The 27,649-nt window shown below is 44.2% G+C and overlaps 1 protein-coding gene across 1 annotated transcript in view; it reads right to left on the bottom strand.

Moving 5' to 3' along the window:
* LOC141047805 (cytochrome P450 2K4-like) overlaps positions 1-27,649 on the bottom strand; it is a 51,717-nt gene extending 24,068 nt beyond the window's left edge. Inside the window, exons 1-2 of the mRNA XM_073543122.1 lie at positions 27,259-27,649; positions 15,463-15,625 (exon numbers count right to left, since the gene is read on the bottom strand). Coding sequence (XP_073399223.1) covers positions 15,463-15,625; positions 27,259-27,453 — 358 coding nt within the window. The 5' untranslated portion in view covers positions 27,454-27,649. The remainder of the gene's footprint in view (positions 1-15,462; positions 15,626-27,258) is intronic.

Genomic DNA, 27,649 nt, shown 5'->3' with positions numbered 1-27,649 from the left:
TGGTTGCAAAGCTGAACCTTAAAGGAATGTCCAGAAGGGCACCACCAGGAGTGGAGCCTACGGTTAAATTCGACTCCACCTGGGAAACCTCAACCATGCCAGCTACAGAACAGATGCACACATTGCAAGCTTAATTCCGTTAACGAACGAGACTCCGTCATGACCCGCGGTCCGAGTCCGGCTTACTAAAGGGACACGTGAGGCTCTGGCACATGAGATTGGCCAATAACTGGTGTGTCATGCCCTTACATGTCCGTGGCTGCATGTGAACTACACTGAAAAGGCCAGCGTTTGTCGCTTACAGGTGTAGATAACCCGCTGAACAACGTTAGTGATGGGGATCACTGATTACAATTATTACCCGCGAACGATGATTTCCCAGTAAGTGCAGGTCAACCGCAGTTCCGGAATTAGGCCTAACCGTCATTCCTGCAAAAATGAAAAACTTACGTGTGCAAACCACAGGTGCTGTAGCTTGCTTAACAGCTCGCCAGCCGTTCTCACGCCCAGTATGGATTACACGTGATTGCACAAAGGTGAGAAAGGGTACCGTATCCCCGGATAACATGTATGGATAGCGTACACATTCAAAATATATGTCTATAAATCAGGAGGCAGGCTCAGACGGTGTTAGGCCCAGTATGGATTGCACGTGATTGCACAAAGGTGAGAAAGGGTACCGTATCCCAGGATAACATGTATGGATAGCGTACACATTCAAAATATATGTCTATACATCAGAAGGCAGGCTCAGACGGTGTTAGGCCCAGTATGGCTTGCACGTGATTGCACAAAGGTGAGAAAGGGTACCGTATCCCAGGATAACATGTATGGATAGCGTACACATTCAAAATATATGTCTATACATCAGGAGGCAGGCTCAGATGGTGTTAGGCCCAGTATGGCTTGCACGTGATTGCACAAAGGTGAGAAAGGGTACCGTATCCCCGGATAACATGTATGGATAGCGTACACATTCAAAATATATGTCTATACATCAGGAGGCAGGCTCAGATGGTGTCAGGCACAGTATGGATTTGACGGCCCTGACTACACAGTGGAGGAGCAGGGAGAGGTAAAGATTGCAAATGCTGGGGCCCTGCCCAAGCAAGGGGGGCCCACTCGTGGGCGTCGGTACTGGCACTGGGCCCCTCATAGTACGGCGGTGTGTCTGACGGCGGGTGTGCACCACCACCGTCAGAGACACTTGATTGCACTATGAGGGACCCTGTGCCAGTGCCCGCGCCCAAGAGTCAGCCTACCCACCTGTCCAGGGCAACGGCACTCGCAACGGTGTCGTGCGCTAGGTGGTGACCCCGGCCATGGGGGGGGGAGGCAGCACAGTTAGGGAGTTTTAGAAAGTGGCATATGTTGATGTTGGACATTCAGCTCATGCAAAAGGCGAAATAGGTCAAGTCCCAGGAAGAGGTGGACCAAAGCAAGCCATTTTTCTGTCACCCTATGTGTCATCAGGGGAAGGTGGGACAAAATCCTTGGAAACCCATGCATGGTTCATTTTAATGAAGGTTAGATCATCCACATTTTGGGTTGACAGACGGGTCCTTTTTTCTGTCAGGATTGATCCAGCTGTCCACAGGTGTCCAGTTTAAACAGGTGTCCAGTTTAGCGGCCCAATAGTCAAAGGGGAATGACCTGTGTGGGAGAACATCGATATGGGAGGAAAAGTAGTTTGTAACCATAGTTGACAACTGCTGTCTCCTGTCACTTTCCATCGATGCAGTATTACCAGTTGTGTGAGCGGTACTTGAAAAATCAGTCCACAACATTGTCATGAAACCCCTGTCTCCAACGCCACTTCTGCTGTGTGCACCATGAACACCTCTACCAAGCTGCCCCCGGCCCGTACGGCTCGTGTGAGAACCATCACCGCTGCTGTGTGCTGGGAATGCCTCAAGCAACCGATTTACCAGAGTTGCTTGTTTATTAGCCAATATTAGGTCAAGGTTCTCCTGTGGCATGATGTTTTGTAATTTGCCTTTATAGCGTGGATCCAGGATGCTGGCCAACCAGTAGTCGTCATCGTTCATCATTTTGGCAATGCGGGGGTCCCTTTTTAGGATCCGAAATGCATAATCTGACATGTGGGCCAATGTTCCCGGTGTCAATGATGCACTGCGAATGCTGGTTGGAGGAGCACTTTCTGGCAAATCCACATCCCTCCAGTCATGCACAAACCCTGTACCAGACCTTGCCACGCCAACATTTTCACTTGCCCCACGAGATGCATCCTCCTCCCCAAAGTAATCATCCCCATCATCATCCTCCTCCTCCTCTTCTTCCTCCACCTCGTCCAGGAGAGGTCCCTGAGCAGACAATGGCTGAATGTCATCAAGGATTCCCTCCTCGTCAACATTGGCTGCAGACGCCTGCTCCTTAAGGTGCGTCAAAGTTTGCATGAGCAGACGCATAAGTGGGATGCTCATGCTTAGGATGGCATCGTCTGCGCTTACCAGCCGTGTGCATTCCTCAAAACACTGAAGGACTTTACAGAGGTCTTTCAGCTTTGACCACTGCACACCTGTCAACTCCATGTCTGCTCTCAAAGTGCCTGGCCGTGTATCCTCCCACAAATGCATTATGGCCTGCCTCTGCTCGCACAGCCGCTCCACCATGTGCAGGGTGGAGTTCCACCTTGTTGCAATGTCGATAATGAGGCGGTGGTTGGGAAGGTGGAGCAATCGCTGCAGCTTCTGCATACGAACGGAGTGTACAGGCGACCGGCGGCTGTGCGCGCACAGTCTTCACACCTTCTGGATAATTTTTGAGGAAGCACTGCACCACCAGGTTCAAGGTGTGAGCCAAGCAAGGTATGTGGCTGAGTTTTGAAAGGGCTATGGCTGCCACAAAATTACGGCCGTTATCACTAACTACCTTGCCTGCCTCAAGATGTACACTGCCCACCCATGACTCAGTTTGTCGCTTCAAGTACTCGGCCAGCACCTCGGCGGTGTGTCTGTCGCCCAAACACATCATCTGCAACACAGCCTGCTGACGCTTTCCACTAGCTGCTCGATAGGGGGACACCTCATGTGCAACAGTGGCAGCTGCAGATGGAGTGCTCGTACGACTGCGCTCTGTGGACGAGCTTTCGCTTCTGGAGGAGGAGGAGGAGGGTCGAACGCCTACAGCCAACTGTTTCCTATACCGTGGGCTAGGCAGCACTGTCCCACCACCGCTGTCCCCTGTGGACCCTGCATCCACCACATTAACCCAGTGCGCAGTGATGGACACGTAACGGCCCTGGCCATGCCGACTGGACCATGCATCAGTTGTGAGGTGCACCTTTACACTCACTGACTGCTTGAGTGCATGGACAATGCGGTCTTTTACATGATGGTGGAGGGCTGGGATGGCTTTGCGAGAGAAGAAGTGGCGACTGGGTAGGTCATAGCGTGGTACTGCATAGGCCATGAGTTCGCGGAAAGCTGCGCTTTCCACCAACCGATAGGGCATCATCTCAAACGAGATTAGTTTGGCAATGTGGGCGTTCAAACCCAGTGTACGCGGATGAGAGACTGAGTACTTTCTTGACCTACTCAAAGTGTCTGGGAGGGTGAGCTGGACTTGAGAGCTGCATATGGTGGAAGTAGCGGTGGACAGGGCGGACTGAGAGAGGGTTGATGATGGTGATGGAGTTGGTGTTCTTTCTGATGGCCTAGATTCAGTATTTCGTTGATATAACAGTGGGATTCCCTGACTGCTGTGGCCTTGCAACGACACCTCAACATTTGCTGCTGTGCTAACCGGTGGGCTTACAGTGGGGGAAACAATGTAGCGTTGCTGACTACCTTCTTTGTGATCAGTTGCACATGTGGCACTTGAGGTTTGGTGTTGTGTCCACGTTTACAAGTGCATGGTGGTTAAATGTCTAAGCATGCAACTGGTATTCAAATTTTTCAGATTTTTCCCTCGGCTAAAGGTCTTTGCGCACTTCTTACAGATAACCTTGGCCTGATCATGAGGATTTTGTTCAAAAAAGTGCCACACTGCACTCTTCCTACTTTGGCAGACATTTTGCGGCCTAGCACACTGTGATCTTTTGACCCTCTGGACAAGCTGTCCAGCAACTCTTTTGATTTTTGGAACCTGTCTTTGGAGTGCTCCGGGCCTGCCAGATAACAGCTGTTGCGATGTCGATGTCTGCTGTGGATGCTCCTCATCTGAGCTATTGGAAGCAGCACCCTCTTCCCCCAATGGATGCCAATCTGGGTCAACAACTGGGTCATCCATCACCTCCTCTTCAATGTCATGTGCACCTTCCTCTGTGTCACCGTGTATGGTGGTATAGTGTGCGGGAAGGGGCACCTGAGTCTCATCAGGGTCAGAATCTGGCTCTGTACACTGCGAGAACAATGTAGTGCTCTGAGTGAATGTACCAGCAGAATCATCTGTCAGCAGCTGTGCATCAGTGCACTCCATGTCAGATTCATCTTGGCCTGGGTAATTCACCATTTCACTTGATAATCCAGGCATGGTATGTGAAAACAGCTCCATGGAGTAATCAGTAGTATGGCCTGCGTCATCCTTCAATCTTGGTTGGGGTGAAGGACACAAGGAAAGGTGTGGTTCATGAACATGAGCCTCCAATGACGACTCAGTGCTTTTACTTTTTACAACTTCAGAAGAGGAGGCGATAGAGCTGGAGGCTGAGTCAGCAATGTAAGACAAAACTTTTGCCTGATGCTCTGGCTTTAAAAGCGGTTTGCCAACTCCTAGAAAACTAAGCCTTCGAAGCCTTATGGAGCCAGACGATGACGCAGGCTCAACACCTCCTGTATTCGGCCCTATTTTGCTCTTGCCACTACCATCAGATCCACCACCAACACCATCATTACCAGCTGCCAACCCCCGCCCAATTCCATGGCCTCTTCCACCAGCCTTCCTCATTTTTTGTAGAAATGTAGACAAAATCCAACAAACTATATATACGAAACACCGTGTCTGCAAATTGAGATTCTGATTTGGCTTGTATCCTAAGTCATACTACAAGACTCGTTAAAGGGTTGATTGTGACTTGTAGGATCGCTACTACCAATAGGTGGCGCTGTAGAGTAAAAGTCCTCTTTCTTTCTGAAGAGGCAATTTGCATATTATTTTCCCAGAGGAGCATTGCACGGCGAATAAGTCTCCTTACCTTGACAAGCCACAGCTGGCATGTCACTCTCCGCAAGGAGAAACCTTACTTCTTAGACCCTAGTTCAGAGCCTCTCACCTTGCCAAATCAGATCTCATACTTTGCACTGACGAGAGCCAACAGCTCGAAACACCGTGTCTGCAAATTGAGATTCTGATTTGGCTTGTATCCTAAGTCATACTACAAGACTCGTTAAAGGGTTGATTGTGACTTGTAGGATCGCTACTACCAATAGGTGGCGCTGTAGAGTAAAAGTCCTCTTTCTTTCTGAAGAGGCAATTTGCATATTATTTTCCCAGAGGAGCATTGCACGGCGAATAAGTCTCCTTACCTTGACAAGCCACAGCTGGCATGTCACTCTCCGCAAGGAGAAACCTTACTTCTTAGACCCTAGTTCAGAGCCTCTCACCTTGCCAAATCAGATCTCATACTTTGCACTGACGAGAGCCAACAGCTCGAAACACCGTGTCTGCAAATTGAGATTCTGATTTGGCTTGTATCCTAAGTCATACTACAAGACTCGTTAAAGGGTTGATTGTGACTTGTAGGATCGCTACTACCAATAGGTGGCGCTGTAGAGTAAAAGTCCTCTTTCTTTCTGAAGAGGCAATTTGCATATTATTTTCCCAGAGGAGCATTGCACGGCGAATAAGTCTCCTTACCTTGACAAGCCACAGCTGGCATGTCACTCTCCGCAAGGAGAAACCTTACTTCTTAGACCCTAGTTCAGAGCCTCTCACCTTGCCAAATCAGATCTCATACTTTGCACTGACGAGAGCCAACAGCTCGAAACACCGTGTCTGCAAATTGAGATTCTGATTTGGCTTGTATCCTAAGTCATACTACAAGACTCGTTAAAGGGTTGATTGTGACTTGTAGGATCGCTACTACCAATAGGTGGCGCTGTAGAGTAAAAGTCCTCTTTCTTTCTGAAGAGGCAATTTGCATATTATTTTCCCAGAGGAGCATTGCACGGCGAATAAGTCTCCTTACCTTGACAAGCCACAGCTGGCATGTCACTCTCCGCAAGGAGAAACCTTACTTCTTAGACCCTAGTTCAGAGCCTCTCACCTTGCCAAATCAGATCTCATACTTTGCACTGACGAGAGCCAACAGCTCGAAACACCGTGTCTGCAAATTGAGATTCTGATTTGGCTTGTATCCTAAGTCATACTACAAGACTCGTTAAAGGGTTGATTGTGACTTGTAGGATCGCTACTACCAATAGGTGGCGCTGTAGAGTAAAAGTCCTCTTTCTTTCTGAAGAGGCAATTTGCATATTATTTTCCCAGAGGAGCATTGCACGGCGAATAAGTCTCCTTACCTTGACAAGCCACAGCTGGCATGTCACTCTCCGCAAGGAGAAACCTTACTTCTTAGACCCTAGTTCAGAGCCTCTCACCTTGCCAAATCAGATCTCATACTTTGCACTGACGAGAGCCAACAGCTCGAAACACCGTGTCTGCAAATTGAGATTCTGATTTGGCTTGTATCCTAAGTCATACTACAAGACTCGTTAAAGGGTTGATTGTGACTTGTAGGATCGCTACTACCAATAGGTGGCGCTGTAGAGTAAAAGTCCTCTTTCTTTCTGAAGAGGCAATTTGCATATTATTTTCCCAGAGGAGCATTGCACGGCGAATAAGTCTCCTTACCTTGACAAGCCACAGCTGGCATGTCACTCTCCGCAAGGAGAAACCTTACTTCTTAGACCCTAGTTCAGAGCCTCTCACCTTGCCAAATCAGATCTCATACTTTGCACTGACGAGAGCCAACAGCTCGAAACACCGTGTCTGCAAATTGAGATTCTGATTTGGCTTGTATCCTAAGTCATACTACAAGACTCGTTAAAGGGTTGATTGTGACTTGTAGGATCGCTACTACCAATAGGTGGCGCTGTAGAGTAAAAGTCCTCTTTCTTTCTGAAGAGGCAATTTGCATATTATTTTCCCAGAGGAGCATTGCACGGCGAATAAGTCTCCTTACCTTGACAAGCCACAGCTGGCATGTCACTCTCCGCAAGGAGAAACCTTACTTCTTAGACCCTAGTTCAGAGCCTCTCACCTTGCCAAATCAGATCTCATACTTTGCACTGACGAGAGCCAACAGCTCGAAACACCGTGTCTGCAAATTGAGATTCTGATTTGGCTTGTATCCTAAGTCATACTACAAGACTCGTTAAAGGGTTGATTGTGACTTGTAGGATCGCTACTACCAATAGGTGGCGCTGTAGAGTAAAAGTCCTCTTTCTTTCTGAAGAGGCAATTTGCATATTATTTTCCCAGAGGAGCATTGCACGGCGAATAAGTCTCCTTACCTTGACAAGCCACAGCTGGCATGTCACTCTCCGCAAGGAGAAACCTTACTTCTTAGACCCTAGTTCAGAGCCTCTCACCTTGCCAAATCAGATCTCATACTTTGCACTGACGAGAGCCAACAGCTCGAAACACCGTGTCTGCAAATTGAGATTCTGATTTGGCTTGTATCCTAAGTCATACTACAAGACTCGTTAAAGGGTTGATTGTGACTTGTAGGATCGCTACTACCAATAGGTGGCGCTGTAGAGTAAAAGTCCTCTTTCTTTCTGAAGAGGCAATTTGCATATTATTTTCCCAGAGGAGCATTGCACGGCGAATAAGTCTCCTTACCTTGACAAGCCACAGCTGGCATGTCACTCTCCGCAAGGAGAAACCTTACTTCTTAGACCCTAGTTCAGAGCCTCTCACCTTGCCAAATCAGATCTCATACTTTGCACTGACGAGAGCCAACAGCTCGAAACACCGTGTCTGCAAATTGAGATTCTGATTTGGCTTGTATCCTAAGTCATACTACAAGACTCGTTAAAGGGTTGATTGTGACTTGTAGGATCGCTACTACCAATAGGTGGCGCTGTAGAGTAAAAGTCCTCTTTCTTTCTGAAGAGGCAATTTGCATATTATTTTCCCAGAGGAGCATTGCACGGCGAATAAGTCTCCTTACCTTGACAAGCCACAGCTGGCATGTCACTCTCCGCAAGGAGAAACCTTACTTCTTAGACCCTAGTTCAGAGCCTCTCACCTTGCCAAATCAGATCTCATACTTTGCACTGACGAGAGCCAACAGCTCGAAACACCGTGTCTGCAAATTGAGATTCTGATTTGGCTTGTATCCTAAGTCATACTACAAGACTCGTTAAAGGGTTGATTGTGACTTGTAGGATCGCTACTACCAATAGGTGGCGCTGTAGAGTAAAAGTCCTCTTTCTTTCTGAAGAGGCAATTTGCATATTATTTTCCCAGAGGAGCATTGCACGGCGAATAAGTCTCCTTACCTTGACAAGCCACAGCTGGCATGTCACTCTCCGCAAGGAGAAACCTTACTTCTTAGACCCTAGTTCAGAGCCTCTCACCTTGCCAAATCAGATCTCATACTTTGCACTGACGAGAGCCAACAGCTCGAAACACCGTGTCTGCAAATTGAGATTCTGATTTGGCTTGTATCCTAAGTCATACTACAAGACTCGTTAAAGGGTTGATTGTGACTTGTAGGATCGCTACTACCAATAGGTGGCGCTGTAGAGTAAAAGTCCTCTTTCTTTCTGAAGAGGCAATTTGCATATTATTTTCCCAGAGGAGCATTGCACGGCGAATAAGTCTCCTTACCTTGACAAGCCACAGCTGGCATGTCACTCTCCGCAAGGAGAAACCTTACTTCTTAGACCCTAGTTCAGAGCCTCTCACCTTGCCAAATCAGATCTCATACTTTGCACTGACGAGAGCCAACAGCTCGAAACACCGTGTCTGCAAATTGAGATTCTGATTTGGCTTGTATCCTAAGTCATACTACAAGACTCGTTAAAGGGTTGATTGTGACTTGTAGGATCGCTACTACCAATAGGTGGCGCTGTAGAGTAAAAGTCCTCTTTCTTTCTGAAGAGGCAATTTGCATATTATTTTCCCAGAGGAGCATTGCACGGCGAATAAGTCTCCTTACCTTGACAAGCCACAGCTGGCATGTCACTCTCCGCAAGGAGAAACCTTACTTCTTAGACCCTAGTTCAGAGCCTCTCACCTTGCCAAATCAGATCTCATACTTTGCACTGACGAGAGCCAACAGCTCGAAACACCGTGTCTGCAAATTGAGATTCTGATTTGGCTTGTATCCTAAGTCATACTACAAGACTCGTTAAAGGGTTGATTGTGACTTGTAGGATCGCTACTACCAATAGGTGGCGCTGTAGAGTAAAAGTCCTCTTTCTTTCTGAAGAGGCAATTTGCATACAACAAACTATATAGTAATGTAAAACAAGGTACAAGGTGTCTATAGGACAGGGGAGATTTTGAATTTCTGCACACACTTGTGGACACTGGACACTTATGGATTGTGTGAGGCCCACTGAATATCAGAGCGCTATGTCACAGGCTCGATGGCACAGGTGTGAAAAAAGTGACTACAGGATAAGGGAGATTTTGAATTTCTGCAGACACTTGTGGACACTGGACACTTGGATTGTGTGAGGCCCACTGAATATCAGAGAGCTATGTCACAGGCTCGATGGCACAGGTGTGAAAAAAGTGACTACAGCATAAGGGAGATTTTGAATTTCTGCAGACACTTGTGGGCACTGGACACTTTTGGATTGTGTGAGGCCCACTGAATATCAGAGCGCTATGTCACAGGCTCGATGGCACAGGTGTGAAAAAAGTGACTACAGGATAAGGGAGATTTTGAATTTCTGCAGACACTTGTGGACACTGGACACTTGGATTGTGTGAGGCCCATTGAATATCAGAGCGCTATGTCACAGGCTCGATGGCACAGGTGTGAAAAAAGTGACTACAGGATAAGGGAGATTTTGAATTTCTGCAGACACTTGTGGACACTGGACACTTTTGGATTGTGTGAGGCCCACTGAATATCAGAGCGCTATGTCACAGGCTCGATGGCACAGGTGTGAAAAAAGTGACTACAGGATAAGGGATATTTTGAATTTCTGCAGACACTTGTGGACACTGGACACTTTTGGATTGTGTGAGGCCCACTGAATATCAGAGAGCTATGTCACAGGCTCGATGGCACAGGTGTGAAAAAAGTGACTACAGGATAAGGGAGATCTGGAATTTCTGCAGACACTTGTGGACATTGGACACTTGGATTGTGTGAGGCCCTCTGAATATCAGAGCGCTATGTCACAGGCTCGATGGCACAGGTGTGAAAAAAGTGACTACAGGATAAGGGAGATTTTGAATTTCTACAGACACTTGTGGACACTGGACACTTTTGGATTGTGTGAGGCCCACTGAATATCAGAGCGCTATGTCACAGGCTCGATGGCACAGGTGTGAAAAAAGTGACTACAGGATAAGGGAGATTTTGAATTTCTGCAGACACTTGTGGACACTGGACACTTTTGGATTGTGTGAGGCCCACTGAATATCAGAGCGCTATGTCACAGGCTCGATGGCACAGGTGTGAAAACAGTGGCTACAGGATAAGGGAGATTTTGAATTTCTGCAGACACTTGTGGACACTGGACACTTTTGGATTGTGTGAGGCCCACTGAATATCAGAGCGCTATGTCACAGGCTCGATGGCACAGGTGTGAAAAAAGTGACTACAGGATAAGGGAGATTTTGAATTTCTGCAGACACTTGTGGACACTGGACACTTTTGGATTGTGTGAGGCCCACTGAATATCAGAGCGCTATGTCACAGGCTCGATGGCACAGGTGTGAAAAAAGTGACTACAGGATAAGGGAGATTTTGAATTTCTGCAGACACTTGTGGACACTGGACACTTTTGGATTGTGTGAGGCCCACTGAATATCAGAGCGCTATGTCACAGGCAGAAATTGGCTAGTGTGTCACAAACTACAAGGTGTATGTAGAATTGGGCAGAATAGGAATCTCCCTAGAGTGTAGGTCTGTAAGAACGGAACAAGTCCTCCACTTATCCTTCCACAGTGACACACAGATAGCTTCACTGTGGCTGTGATAACAGCCGTTACACGGTACTGTGTGAGGAGCGTACACCGCTGTATGGTGTGAAAAAATGCACGCTCAGTACCTCAGCAGGACAAAAAAAAATATTGGGATTGCTTTTAAAAAAGCAGTTTGCAGAGCAGTGAGGAAACAGCAATGCAGCTGTCAGGAAGCCTTAGAAGGCAGCCTAACAACCAACACCGCTGATCCACCACAATATAGCCTCCCCTTGCACTGCACACACAGTGACTGGTGTGTTGTACAGGCAAAATCGCTAGCAGCAGAAGCAGTTTTTTTTTCTTCTTCCCTGCCTAACGCTCTCCCTACAGAATCAGCAACCTCTCCCTATGCTAAGATCGGCAGAAGTAAGATGGCGGTCGGCGTTGCCGCCCTTTTATAACCCCTGTGACGCCCACCAAAGCAAGCCAATCACTTGCATGCCCTTCTGAAAGATGGTGGTGACCCCTGCCTATGTCATCACGTTGCCCACAGTGTCCGTGGATCCTGATTGGCTGAAAAAGAGCGCAAAACAAACTTTTGAAACGCGACTTTGGCGCGTAAGTCGCTGACCTCGTGGCCGACCTCATCCTAGGGTCGGGTTTCGTTTCATGAAACCCGACTTTGCCAAAAGTCGGGGACTTTTGAAATTTTTCGACCCGTTTCGCTCAACTCTACTGGTTACACAAATCTGGAATCAGGGGTAAGGGGTATGTATTTCTGACCGTAATTTTGTTGAGTTCTCGAAAGTCGAGGCAGGGACGTAGGCCACCATCTTTCTTTTTAACAAAGAAAACTCCTGCTGCTACTGGGGAAACTGAAGGTCTTATGTGCCCTTTACGGAGACTTTCAGCGATGTATTCCTTCATAGCTAGACGCTCAGGGCCTGACAAATTGAATAAATGAGCTTCGGGCAATTTGGACCCAGGGATCAGATCAATATTTCAGTCAAATAGCCTATTCGGGGGTAATGCCTCGGCCTCACTTTCAGAAAACACGTCTTCGAAGTCCTTGAGGTACTCCGAAATACCCTCCAGACTGACAGAAGACTCGTAGACAGTTTTTGCGGGTGACACACACAAGACAGATTTATGGCAACAGTCAAAACATTTAGAACCCCACTTGACAATCTCCCTTTTTTCCCAATCAATCACTGGGTTGTGCCGTTGAAGCCACGGCATGCCTATTACCAGCCCTGCGGGCAATTTGTCCATCACAAAACATTTAATCTTCTCTAGATGAGAAGCACCGATTTGCAGGGAAAAACTGTCAGAAACAAAAAGAATCCCTGAACGGGTGAGGGGGGAAGAGTCGATGTGTTATGATCAGTCACCGAAGGAGGAAAAAACAAAATACAGCTAAGTCCAGAAAAACCAGAGAGGTTGGCAGCTATCGGATTGCAGACCCCTGAACCTATCCACAACAACTAGCAGTAGCCGTGGGGGGTTCCTACGGTGCCCTAGACCCCTCGATCACAGCCGGAGAGCTACATAGCCTAAAGACAGAAAGGGGAAAAACTAAACTGCCCCAGAGCAGATCCCAAAGCAATAGGCAGCCCCCAACATATAATGATGGTGAAGCAAGATGAAAACACAAACACAGATAGAAGGATAGGTTGAGCAAATGATGGGGCCCAAGCTAACTACATAGGACAGGATAGGAAAGCTGCTGGCTGCCATCCGCAAAAACCCTATCAAAATGAGCCACCCGACTGATAGGAAAAACAGGCCCTGAAGTCGCTAGGCTTCAAAAGACTATATCAGCACTCAGGTATATTCTGAAGACAGAGCAAAAGATCAACAGATCAGAGACAAAAATGGAATTCAGCTCATCCCCGGCCGGGGATGGCAGAATTCCCAAAAAACAAGGCAAGACAAAAACAAAACTGAAGAGTACAAAGCAGAGCAGAAAAACTTAGCTTTGAGATGCAGGAATCAGACTGGTCTCCAAGAATCCAGCAGGAAAATCACCAGCCAGGAAGAAGGGCGTCGACAGCCTTATATCCAGTCCTCAATTCCAGCCACCCAGTTATCATCTAGCTGCCCAGGTGTTTGGTAATCAGTCTCACTACCTTCCTTCACCAGAGGAGGGAGTTCATCAGACCTCAATGGTGAAGGGAAAAATGAACTCACAACACGATGGCCATGATTTTCAGTGGGGTCTCCAGCCTGACTGTCCCTATCTTGAGTTGGGAGATGATACGGGAGCAGACCAGATTGAGGGATGAACCGCAGTGTACCAATGCTGTAGAAACAAAATGATAATAGTCTACTACCAGTTATTTGAAGGATGCCTTCTCCAAACTGCCATTTTTAGATCTCTCCACAGGTGTTCTATGGGATTCAGGTCTGGACTCATTGCTGGCCACCTTATAAGTCTCCAATGCTTTCTCTCAAACCATTTTCTAGTGCTTTTTGAAGTGTGTTTTGGGTCATTGTCCTGCTGGAAGACCCATGACCTCTGAGGGAGACCCAGCTTTCTCACACTGGGCCCTACATTATGCTGCAAAATTTGTTGGTAGTCTTCAGACTTCATAATGCCATACATACGGTCAAGCAATCCAGTGCCAGAGGCAGCAAAGCAACCCCAAAACATCAGGGAACCTCCGCCATGTTTGACTGTAGGGACCGTGTTCTTTTCTTTGAATGCCTCTTTTTTTCTCCTGCAAACTCTATGTTGATGCCTTTGCCCAAAAAGCTCTACTTTTGTCTCATCTGACCAGAGAACATTCTTCCAAAACGTTTTAGGCTTTTTCAGGTAAGTTTTGGCAAACTCCAGCCTGGCTTTTTTATGTCTCGGGGTAAGAAGTGGGGTCTTCCTGGGTCTCCTACCATAAAGTCCCTTTTAATTCAGATGCCGACGGATAGTACGGGTTGACACTGTTGTACCCTCGGACTGCAGGGCAGCTTGAACTTGTTTGGATGTTAGTCAAGGTTCTTTATCCAACATCCGCACAATCTTGCGTTGAAATCTCTTGTCAATTTTTCTTTTCCGTCCACATCTAGGGAGGTTAGCCACAGTGCCATGGGCTTTAAACTTCTTGATGACACTGCGCACGGTAGACACAGGAACATTCAGGTCTTTGGAGAAAGACTTGAAGCCTTGAGATTGCTCATGCTTCCTCAAAATTTGGTTTCTCAAGTCCTCAGACAGTTCTTTGGTCTTCTTTCTTTTCTCCATGCTCAATGTGGTACACACAAGGACACAGGACAGAGGTTGAGTCAACTTTAATCCATGTCAATTGGCTGCAAGTGTGATTTAGTTATTGCCAACACCTGTTAGGTGCCACAGGTAAGTTACAGGTGCTGTTAATTACACAAATTAGAGAAGCATCACATGATTTTTCGAACAGTGCCAATACTTTTGTCCACCCTCTTTTTTATGTTTGGTGTGGAGTTATATCCAATTTGGCTTTTGGACAATTCTTTTTGTGTTTTTTCATTTAAGACAAATTAAATGAAGATAATAATACCAAAGAATTTGTGTTTGCAATCATTTTCAGGAAGAAACTGAGTATTATCTGACAGAATTGCAGGGGTGTCATTACTTTTGGCCACAACTGTATGTGTGTGGCCATATATACATATCTTACATATCTGTAGTTATGTCACCATAAAAGAAGGGGGGCCCAGACACATTTCTTGCACAGTGGCCACAAGAATAATGAAGATGGTGATTATTTGAATGGTAATGATGATGAAGGAGATGGAAAAGAAACTAGGAAGGAGATGACTTGAAGGTAACAAAAAATGAAGAGAATGATGAGGTAGATGAATAATTAAAGAAAATGAACAGAAGGAAGATGAAATCAACGAAAAGAGTAAAATGAAAAAGTAGAAAGAATGAACATGATTATGATGATGAGGAAGATGAATGAGAAGAAGGAAACCAAAGAAGGAGATGAAGAAGAAGGTAGATAAAAGTTAAAAACAGGACTGCTGGCTACTTTCTAGGAATAACCTCCCTTCCCTTTTTCTTTTGTGTCTTTCTTATTAATGTTCACACTTGACTGATAAAAAAATGTTTGAATGTTTGTTCTCCTGGATTTGTTCAGGTAAATATAAGCAGCTTCATTCTAATGTGTTGTGTAAAATTCATTATGGACACTAGCCGCCCACTACGACTTTCTGCAGTCATTACACAACCTCTAAGAGTTGGCATAGATGTTTAAGTGTTCTTCAATTAATAATATTTTGCTCATAAATGACATTTATTGATGTTGTTAGTGAATATTCAATTAGCAGAATCAACTATTGTTACTGGACTTCAAAGTATTTTGCTCCCCTAACAGTTCATTATGGTGAATTTTACAATTCATAGAATGCACAATATTATAGTTCTATAAATACCATGCTCATTAGAGAAAATATAGAAGATTGGAGCAATCGCTCGTTCTCCAAAATCGTCAGCTCGCGTAACAAGTGCTTCTTTTATTATCTTATATCCAGAAAGTATCACCATTTTCTTCGGTCCAAAGTGCAAAGTATATATTTCGCCATACTTCTCAGAAAGCTGCAAAATATAATTTTTTTAGTTATATAAAACATTCATTTGAATAGTACTTCTGTAGAGACAAAAATTGTATACCACAATGTCACTCAAACAGAACTAATAAAGATAAGCTTCCAACAAGCCACAGTTGCTGTTGAGACCATAAAGCTTGGGGAATATGCAAAAAGTTTGAAATGATCACAGTCACGGCATCATAGAATCATAGGTCATCATGTCCAGCCCACAACTCAATGCAGGATTCAATAAACCATCTTATGTGTGTAGATAAAAACTGGAATGACAATAAGAGCAACAGGGTCTTATCCAGATTACAAAAAGAGAAAATTGGATTTGCTCAACTTGGGGAGATGTGAAAGTCACAACCCCTTTGTTAGTTTGTAAGGCCTCTTTCACACTTCCGTTTTTGACAATCAGTCAAGATCCGCCAATTTAGAAAAAAAACGTATCCGCCATTTTTCTTTGCGGATCCGTTTTTTTCCCCATTGACTTTCATTATTGGCGGATCATGACTGATTGCCGTCCGTTACATCCGTTTTTTTGAGGATCCACCACAATGTTAGTGTCCGTCACCATCCTCAAAGATTTCTAAACGGAGCTTGCAACGTTTCTTTTTCCGGCGGATCCTCCAGACACTGAATTAACCCCAAAATCTGTCTGGGTGCCGGAAAAAAAAAAATCTCTCTCTCTCTCTCTCTCTCTCTCTCCATCCCTCCCTCGCTCTCTCTCTCTCTCTCTCCTTCCCAGCCAGCGGTTCCTTTAAATTTCCTCATTTTCAGGATCCGTCTAAAAACGGATCCTGTGCCATCCGTTCACATCAGTTCAGAACGGATCCGCTTGTCTGCCTTTTTGGTGGATTGTAACTGATGCAAATAACTGAAGTGTGAAAGAGGCCTAAGCAATGACGGTTGCAGCAGATCTAACAAACAGATAATAGACAAACTTGGAGATGAAAGTGGGTGTAAAACTACGCTGCAGAGAATCCAATATACAAAAGGAGGCAAGATGCTATTTTTATTTGTCAATGCGTTTTGAAGTTATCCTACCTCTTCATCTGGGCAAACCACAATGATAAACTATGTGGTATGGATGTGATTTTATAGTGGATAATTACTTCACGTCTTCTAGACTCTATGCTTGTCTTAATCCATCACAGAAGTGTGTTTGCCTTTTTTGCTGCTGTATTACACTGTTGACTGATGTGTATACTAATAGATCACAGACTGCACAAGTCCTTTTCACAGATGCTGTTTCTTAGTTCTAGCCCTCCCATTCTGTAGATGTAATTTTCATTTTACTTGCCTAGATGTTGAATCTATTAGTTGCTGCCCATTGTTCAAGCTTATTTAGATCATTCTGAATCCTATCTCTGTCTTCTTTAGGCCTCTTTCACACATCAGTTTTTTGCCTTCAGGCGCGATCCGGCTTTTTTTGGAAAAAACGGATCCGGCAAAATGCAATGCCGGATCCGGTTTTTCCCCATTGACTTGCATTAGCGCCGGATCGTGCCGGATGGCATTGCGTTTCATCCGTTTTTTGCCGGATCCGGCGCTTCCAGCTTTTTGCTACAATGAAAGTCTATGGGCGCCGGAATGCGCCGGATCCAGAAAAAGACGGATCCAGCAACCGGATCCGGTTTTTTTAAGTCTGCGCATGCTCAGATCCAATTGGCCAGCCTCCAGGAACAGAGACGGATCCAGCAAAAAAACGGATCCGTTTCTACAGTTCTCCAAAATTTATGCCGGATCCGTTTTTTCTAAAAAAAGCCGGATCATGCCTGACGGTAAAAAACTGATGTGTGAAAGTAGCCTTAGTGCTAGCTATGCCTCCTAGCTTTGCATCATCTGCAAATTTGATTAGTTTACCTTCAGTTTCCTTATCTAGATAATTTATAAAAAATGTTGAATAACACTGGGGCCAGGACAGAGACTTGTGGTACCCCACTTGAAACACTCTTCTAATTGGATGTGAATCTCACTAAATTGTTCAATAATAAACTATTCAATAATGTAGAGAGTCAGTTGCAGCAGATCCATGGGTCAGCAAGTGACCATAAGACATCAGACTGTAAAAGAAGTTAGTGGACAATTTTGCGCTGCCGACAGATTTGAGACATATATCCCAGTATGGTAAAATAAGGTGGTGGTTTATTTTAACGCGTTTCGAAGTACAGAGTTACTTCTTCATCAGGAAATTCATGTGTATCAATTGAAATTGTCCACTAACTCCTTTTACAGTCTGAGTACCCTGGGATGTAATTCATCTGGACCAGGAGATTTTAATTAATTTAAATTAGCTGTGTTCCCTTATCATCTCTCTGTTTATACAAACTTTATACAAATTCTTTTATTTCATCCATAGCACAATGAAGATCAGATACATTTGCTTTCTTAGAGAACACAAATACAAAATAAGAATTTAAAAGTTGGGCCTTCTCCGCAACATTTTTGATCACTTCAACCTTTTCATTCCGCAAAAGTCCTATAGCATCTTTGACTTTTCTTTTACTTTTGACATACCCTTAAAATTGCTTTTTATTGCTTTTGGTCACCCTTGCAAGCCTCACTTCATTACTGGCTGTGGCTTATCTTACGCTTGCCCTGTATTCCCTGCAGACAGCATTATGTTCTTCTTTAGATATTACCCACTTTTTCCATTGTATATTCATTTATTTTTTCCTTTTCGGCATGTGTTTGACTTTTGTGTTCATCCATCCTGGTCTCTTTAAATGCTTCCAATTCTCCCTTCTTTTTGGGATTGTTACTGATTGTGCAGTGAAAATTTCACTTAGCAAAATCTCCCATCCTTATTGAAAATTTCTGACATTTAGAACATCCAGTCATTGGACCTTTCCTATCCTCTTTCTGAGCTTATTAAAATCGGCCTTTCTGAAGTTTAACCTTAACCCCTTCACCCCCAAGGGTGGTTTGCACGTTCATGACCGGGCCAATTTTTACAATTCTGACCACTGTACCTTTATGAGGTCATAACTCTGGAACGCTTCCATGGATCCCGGTGATTCTGACATTGTTTTCTCATGACATATTGTACTTCATGTTAGTGGTAAAATTTCTTTCAAATAACTTGCGTTTATTTGTGAGAAAAACGGAAATTTGGCGAAAATTTTGAAAATTTCGCAATTTTCCAACTTTGAATTTTTATGCCCTTAAATCACAGAGATACAGCTCACAAAAAACTTGATAACTAACATTTCCCACATGTTTACTTTACATCAGCACAATTTTGGAACCAAAATTTTTTTTTGTTAGGAAGTTATAAGTGTTAAAATTTGACCAGCGATTTCTCATTTTTACAACACCATTTTATTTTTAGGACCACATCACATTTGAAGCCACTTTGAGGGGTCTATATGATAAAAAATACCCAAAAGTGACACCATTCTAAAAACTGCACCCCTTAAGGTGCTCAAAACCACATTCAAGTAGTTTATTAACCCTTTAGGTGCGTCACAGGAATTTTTTTGAATATTTAAAAAAAAATGAACATCTAACTTTTTTTCACAAAAAAAATACTTCAGGTTCAATTTTTTTTATTTTACCAAGGGTAACAGGAGAAATTGGCCTGCGAAAGTTATTGTGCAATTTGTCCTAAGTATGCTGATATCTGATATGTGGGGGGGAACGACTGTTTCGGCGCATGGCAGAGCTCAGAATGGAAGGAGCGTCATTTGACTTTTTCAATGCAAAATTGGCTGGAATTCAGATCGGACGCCATGTCACGTTTGGAGAGTCCCTGATGTACCTAAACAGTGGAAACACCCTGCAAGTGACCCCATTTTGGAAACTAGACCCCCCAAGGAACTTATCTAGATATGTGGTGAGAACTTTGAACCCACAAGGGCTTTACAGAAGTTTATAACGTACAGCGGTACAATTAAAAAATCTTATTTTTTCCACAAAAATGACCTTTTCACCCCAATTTTTATTTTCCCAAGGGTAACATGACCATAAAAGTTATTGTGCAATTTGTCCTGAGTACGCTGATACCCCACATGTGGGGGTAAACCACTATTTTGGCGCATGGCAGAGCTCGGAAGGGAAGCAGCGCCATTTGACGTTTTTGGCTGGAATTGAGATCGGACATCATGTCGTGATTGGAAAACCCCTGATGTACCAAAACAGTGGAAACCCCCCACAAATGACACCATTTTGGAAACTAGACCCCCCAAGGAACTTATCTAGATGTGTGGTGAGAACTTTGAACCCCCAAGGGCTTCACAGAAGTTTATAACATACAGCCGTACAACTAAAAAATCATATTTTTTCCACAAAAATGATCTTTTCAGCCTCAATTCATATTTTTCCAAGGGTAACAGGACCCTAAAAGTTATTGTGCAATTTGTCCTGAGTACGCTGATACCCCACATGTGGGGTAAACCACTATTTGGGCGCATGGCAGAGCTCGGAAGGGAAGCAGCGCCATTTGACGTTTTTGGCTGGAATTGAGATCGGACACCATGTCGCGATTGGAAAACCCCTGATGTACCTAAACAGTGGAAACCCCCCACAAATGACACCATTTTGAAAACTAGACCCCCCAAGGAACTTATCTAGATGTGTGGTGAGCACTTTGAACCCCCCAGTGCTTCACAGAAGTTTATAATGCCCGGGCATGAAAATAAAAAATTTGTATTTTTTCCACAAGCATGATCTTTTAGTCACCATTTTTTTATTTTCCCAAGGGTACCAGGAGAAATTGGACCCCAAAAGTTGTTGTCCAATTTGTCCTGAGTATGCTGATACCCCATATGTGGGAGAAAACTATTGTATGGGCACACGTCGGGGCTCGGAAGGGAAGTAGTGACGTTTTGGAATGCAGACTTTGATGGAATGGTCTGCGGGTGTCATGTTGCCTTCGGAGAGCCCCTAATGTACCTAAACAGTGGAAACCCCCCACAAATGACACCATTTTGGAAACGAGACCCCCTAAGGAACTTATCTAGATGTGTGGTGAGCACTTTGAACCCCCAAGGGCTTCACAGAAGTTTATAATGCCCGGGCATGAAAATAAAAATATCGTATTTTTTCCACAAACATGATCAATTAGTCCCCAATTATTTTATTTTCCCAAGGGTAACAGGAGAAATTGAACCCCAAAAGTTGTTGTCCAATTTGTCCTGAGTACACTGACGCCCCATATGTGGGAGAAAACTATTGTATGGACACACGTCGGGGCTCGGAAGGGAAGTAGTGACGTTTTGGAATGCAGACTTTGAGGGAATGTTCTGCGGGTGTCATGTTGCCTTTGGAGAGCCCCTAATGTACCTAAACAGTGGAAACCCCCCACAAATGACCCCATTTTGGAAACGAGACCCCCTAAGGAACTTATCTAGATGTGTGGTGAGCACTTTGAACCCCCAAGGGCTTCACAGAAGTTTATAATGCCCGGACATGAAAATAAAAAAATCTTATTTTTTCCACAAACATGATCAATTAGTCCCCAATTTTTTCATTTTCCCAAGGGTAACAGGAGAAATTGGACCCCAAAAGTTGTTGTCCAATTTGTCATAAGTACGCTGACACCCCATATGTGGGAGAAAACTACTGTATGGACACACGTCGGGGCTCAGAAGGGAAGCAGTGACGTTTTGGAATGCAGACTTTGATGGAATGGTCTGCAGGTGTCATGTGCGTTTGGAGAGCCCCTGATGTACCTAAACTATTGAAACTGCCCACAAGTGACCCCATTTTGGACACTAGACCCCCCATGGAACTTATCTAGATGTGTGGTGAACACATTGAACCCCCAAGTGCTTCACAGAAGTTTATAACGCTCGGACGTGAAAATAAAAAAATCATTTTTTTCCACATAGATGATATTTTTGCCCCCAATTGGACCCCAAAAATTGTTTTGCAATTTGTCCTGAGTAGTCTGATACCCTACATGTGGGGGTAAAACACTGTTTGGGCGCATGGCAGAGCTTGGAAGGGAAGGAGCACCATTTGACTTTTTCAACTCAGAATTGGCTGGAATTGAGATCAGACGCCATGTTGCATTTGGAGAGCCCCTGTTGTGCCCAAACAGTGGAAACCCCCCAATTCTTACTCCAACCCGAACCCCAACACACCCCTAACCCTAATCTCAGCCCTAACCCTAACCCTAGCCCTAACCCTAGCCCTAACCCTAGCCCTAACCATAATGGAAAAATGGAAATAAATACTTTTTTTTATTTTATTATTTTTCCCTAACTAAGGGGTGATAACGGGGGGGGTTTGATTTACTATTTATGGCGGTTTTTATATTTGGCAGCTGTCGCACGCTAAAAGACGCTTTTTATTGTAAAAATAGTTTTTGCATCACCACATATTGAGAGCTATAATTTTTCCGTATTTTGACCCACCGAGTCGTGTGAGGTCTTATTTTTTGCGGGACGAGTTGACATTTTTATTGGTACCATTTTCGGGCACGTGACATTTTTTGATCGCTTTTTATTCCGATTTTTGGGACGCAGAATGAACAAAAACGAGCATTTCATGAATTTCTTTTGGGGGGGTGCATTTACACCGTTCCGCATGCGGTAAAATTGATAAAGCGGTTTTATTCTTCGGGTCAGTACGGTTACAGCGATACCTCATTTAGGTCGTTTTTTTATGCTTTGTCGGTTTTATGCAATGAAAACTATATATAAAAAATAATTATTTTTGCATTGCTTTATTCTGCGAGCTATAACTTTTTTATTTTTTCGTTGATGATGCTGTGTGGTGGCTCATTTTTTGCGGGACAAGATGATGTTTTCAGCGGTACCATGGATATTTATATTCGTGTTTTTGATCGCACGTTATTACACTTTTTGTTTGGCAGTATGATAATAAATCATTATTTTTTGCTTCGTTTTTTATTTTTATTTTTTAAGGGGTTCACTAAAGGGGTTAACTAATGGGACAGTTTTATAGGGCGGGTCGTTACGGACGCGGCGATACCTAATATGTGTACTTTTATTGTTTTGGGTTTTTTATTTCCAAAAAATGGATTTATTTGGGGGAATATTTTTCTTTTTCTAATTTATTTGGCGATTTTTTTTAAATTATTTTAACACTTTTTTAAATTTTTTTTTAACTTTATTAAATAGTACCAGGTGGGACATCACTGTCCTGTGACAGATCGCTGATCTGTCACATCACAGATCACTGTGACAGATCAGCGATCTGTCACAGGCAGTGCAGAAGGCTTCCTCATGCCTGCGCTTTGCAGTCACTGAGGAAGCCAGCTTCCTGCAGGCCCCCCGAAGGCCCCCGTAGCCATCTTGGATTTGGGGGCCTGCAGGAAAGGAGCCCCTCGCAGCAGCGCTGCACATTGCGCTGCCGTGGGGGGCTCAGGGAAGCACGGAGGGAGCCCCCTCCCTGCCGATGCTTCCCTTTAACCCCCGGTACACCGCGATCATGTTTGATCGCGGTGTGCAAGGGGTTAACGTGTCGGGGGCGGTCCGTTACCACCCCTGACACATTGTGCCGGGTGTCAGCTGTGATAATCAGCTGACACCCGGCCGCGATCAGCGGCGCTCATCACGTGGGCGCCGCTGATCGCGGTAGACGTACTATCCCGTCCATGGGCATAGGGGCCCGGGTCCCATGGACGGGATAGTACGTCGGATGTCAGGAAGGGGTTAAAGTCTAAGTCCTTGAAGCCGCAGGTCTTCCTCCTCTTATAATTCAAAATTCGAGAATAGAATGATAGCTACCTCTTAAATTCCAAGCCACCTTTACTTCCTCAACCATTTCCTCCCTGTTGAAAAGAATTAGGTGCACGATGTCATATACCCTCGTTCTCTCTTCTACCTTTTGAAAGATAAATTTGTCAGTGAGTGAAGATAAAAATTTTCTGAACCTATTGCCTTTCCTGAGAGATTCCAACAAATATCTGGATAGTTAAAATCTCAGACGATCACTATGTCATTTTTTTTAGAACAAAGACATCTGATGTAAAAAGAGTTCATCTATACTTCATTCTGTCCAGGTGGCCTATAGTAAAGACCTACAACAGTGTCCTTTCTGTTCTTCTCTACTTGTATTCTTACCCAGTTTCCACAGAGCTACCATTCTCTGAAGCTTGAATCTCTGTGGAGAAATATGCTTTCCTAATTTACAATTAAACACCTCCTCCCCCTTTTTCAAGCCTCTTTCTTATAAATAAGTTGTAGTCTTCAAGGTTTGTATTCCAATCATGAGCATCATCTCACCAAGTTTCAGTGATGCCTATAACATTGTATCTTCCAATTCTGCTTGTTTGTTTCCCATGCTCTGTGTATTTGAATAGACACATTTTAGTTTGCAGTCGTTTTTACTTGCTCCTCTATTTTCATTCAGAATTTGTTGTCTTTGTTCATTATTTCCACTTTTAATAGCAAGGTTCTCATTAGAAATCATTAGCTGCATAGTTTTTCCTATCCCATATTGCCTTAGTTTAAAGCTCTATTGAATAGTGTAGCAAGGCATGTACCAAATATTTATTTTCCTGTTTTCGCAACCCATCTCTAGCAAGGATTCCTTCATCCAGGTAATTCACTCCATATGGTCAAGAAACCCAAAATGTTGCTGACAGCACCATCAACGTAGCCAGTTGTTCCCCTGTAAAATCCTGTTCAATCTCCTTGCTCCATGTCCACTCACTGGGAGGATGGATGTTGCCTTAACACTAAAGTTAGAGATCAAGAGGCCTAAAGACTTGATCGGAACAGCAAAAAATGTAAGCCTGACAGTAGATAGTTAGAAATAGCTAGTGTTTGAAGGATCAAAGCTAACTGAAGTGATTTCCTGACCTAAGGCTGGAACCTGGACTTAGAAGTTCAATCGTGACCTTAGGGACTTGAATGCATAGGTCTGCCTGCTTTGAAACGGCTGCTGAGACAGTAAGAGAGGAGCCATAGCTTGGACGCTAAGCGGTAATACAGTTAGAGACAGTTTGAGAAACTGTGGCTGGAGGTAAGCAGTGGCCTGAACTGGAAGTCTTACAAGAAACTGTGGTGTCCACCAGTAGACCTGAGAAAACAATATGTGGCTCTAAAGTAGTTGCACCCTGCATAGGTAAGATAGTGCACGGTATGCAGTCATGTTTAAAGGACAAAGACACCCACAACTGCTGGCCAACATGCATATTTATTCATTAATACAGTACAAACCACACTTTATTGAGTAGATTACAAAACTGTATCTCATGAAACTCAGTTTAGCGGCTCATGATGAATCAGCACATTCATTGAGTATTGAGTTTAGACCAATTTGTTCTGAGTTCAGTTGCAGTCAAAACTGTAATCAGCGATCCTAATAATCAACTATTTAAAGAGTCTCATAACTTTTATGCATTTTTTAATATTTTGTAGACACTGTACAGTGGGAGCCTGAATCCTGAGACCCTCACCGATCGCTCAAAACACAGCAGAGAAGTGGGCCATACAAGAGGGAGAAGTGCACAACTCTTGCTCACAAGAGTACCCAAAATGGAGTATGGATATAATAGAAAGCCTATCACTTTCTAATGTATCCGTACTCTGTCCTGTGTGCTCACTCGGGCAGGAGCTTTGCATTCCTGCCTTCAACTCTGCACACTTCTCTGCCAACTTTTCACTGCTTTGAGAAGATCTCAGGACTGTAATCCCCTACTAATCTACAAACATGAAAAGTGCCTGCGAAATATAAAAAAATGCATAAAAATTTAGTTATTCTTTGATATTTTCATATGTCCACGTATTTTGCACTTTTTCAGATGTTAACCAATAAAATGTACTAGCATAGCCTCTCATGAAAGAAAAAGTTCATTAAGCTGAACTTTGAAGCTCTGCTATTAGCAGAAGACATACCACCTGTGCAGAAGGCAGGGTCCTGCTACCAATGAAGACCTCCGCCATCTATACAAATTACATTTCCCACAGCTTCTAGGAACTGATAAAATAGTTTTTTGCAAAGTGTCGTGAAAAAGAACCAAACAAAAAACCCTGATTCCAACAATGAACTTTATTAAAGAGGATGCACACCCCAAATATTCTGGTTCAGTGATCAGTTAGTTGATCAGGGCAGATTTGGCTTTTCTAATTCATGGTGGTCATTGCTTCCATAAAGTATGATGCCAACTATAGTGTCCCCCTGAAACACAGTATGATACCTTACAGTGAATTCTTCCACAGTACATACACAGTATGATGACCCTACTGACCCTCGATAAAATATGGTGACTCCAACACACAGTATGATGTCTCAATGGTGATCGTCACACAGCCCTCCATACAGTATAATGGCCCCAATACAACAATCCACACTGCAAAAAGGCCCCTCTTGCCTTCCAAATAGTATAATGGCCCTCACCCAGCCCTACAAGCAAAATATTGACCCACACGTAGCCCCCTACACAGTATTATGGATCCCAAAAAAAACCTTCACACTGTATAATTGCTTACATACAGTATAACAGCTCCCACATAGCCCTTCAAACAATATAATGGACTCCACATAGCCCTCCTTACAGTATTATGGGCCCCACGTAACCCTTCATACATTATTAAGGTCCCCACATTGCCCTTCATACAGTATTATTTGCCCCACATAGCCTTTCATACAGTACTATAGGCACCACATAGTCCTTCATACAGTGTTATGGGCACCACATAGCCCTTCATACAGTACTATGGGCACCACATAGCATTCCATAGTGTCTTATGGGCCCCATGTAGCCCTCAATACAGTATTAAGGGCCGCATATAGTCCTCGATCCAGTATTATGGCCACCACATAGTTCTCCATACAGAAAAATGGGCACTACAAAGTGCTCGATACAGTATAATAGGCACCACATAATGCTACATACAATATAATAATTCCCACATAGTGCTCCACACAGTATAATAGGCTCCACATAGTGCTCCATACACTATAATTGGCCCATACATTCCTTCATTCAGTATAATAGGCCCCACATAGCGCTCGATACATAAAAAATAAATACTCGCCTCTCCCAGTTCCCCTGCTTCTTCGGTCTCTGCAATCTCTGGCCTTCTGACCCATTACAGAGGGAACGCTGAAGTGACATCATTAGAGCCCTCTTTGCTGAGATGTCACAGAGCTCAGACGCAAAGGGGGGAATGATGGGAGAGAGAGCATCAGGTGACGGCTCCCTCTCCCATCATTGTTTACAACAGCAGCGTCATCGCAAATACAGTTGAAAGTATGATGCTGGGTGGGGTGGGTCCGATGCTGGCACCAAGCTCCCCAACTCACGGGCCCCATAGAGGCTGTGTGGTCTACTGATATTGGTGGTGCGCCACTGAACATGACAAGTCTCTTCAAGGGGGTTCTTGACTTTGAACCATCTATATTTCAATAGATGGTCTCTTGACAATTGGTTGATCATAAACTGTCCACCTGCAGACAGCTCCAGTGATAAGCTATTATTTCAGGGAAATCTGACAGTAAGTATTCATTGTCTCTGCCTCACCACCACAGGGGAAATGGTGCCCAGTCACATCAATAGTTTGTGTATAATGCAGCCAAGAAAAAGACCTCCAGACCCTTAATGCCCAACATGAATCCAACTGTACCTGTCTCATTCAGAAACCACCCCCAATTCCTTTGCCCCCAACTAAATACTGTTGAACCCTTCTTGACTATACAGCAAGTACAGTATCCTACCTGCATCAGAGATTCGTGGGGTCTCTTCAGGTCCACCAGGTGGAGATTTCCAATGACAGGCAGAGGCATAGGTCCAGGGGGCATCTTTGCTGTGCTCTTCTTAATTCCATTTATCCAATAGATGAACAGTGCAATGAAAATTGAAAAGTATACCAACACATCGGCTCTAGCCAAAAAGTAGGCAATAAATGCCATAGCAAAGTACTGGTAGGAGTCTGTTCTGATTGTGCTGCTGTCCTTATATTTATACACTTGGGCTTCTTTTTCCTACATGTGTTAATCGTTACTAGGGCACAAATAGCCTATAATAATCTGATTGGCTCACTGCCATTTACCTTGGTCAGACAATCTTTGCTTAGATTGCACAATCTTGTTTTTACATACATAACAT

This window comes from Dendrobates tinctorius, unplaced genomic scaffold (assembly GCF_039654945.1).
Source record: "Dendrobates tinctorius isolate UK_male_01 unplaced genomic scaffold, ASM3965494v1 ptg000129l, whole genome shotgun sequence".
Lineage (NCBI taxonomy): Eukaryota > Metazoa > Chordata > Amphibia > Anura > Dendrobatidae > Dendrobates > Dendrobates tinctorius.
The sequence above is the reverse complement of the archived record's forward strand: the minus strand, read 5'-3'. Positions and strand labels throughout refer to the sequence as shown.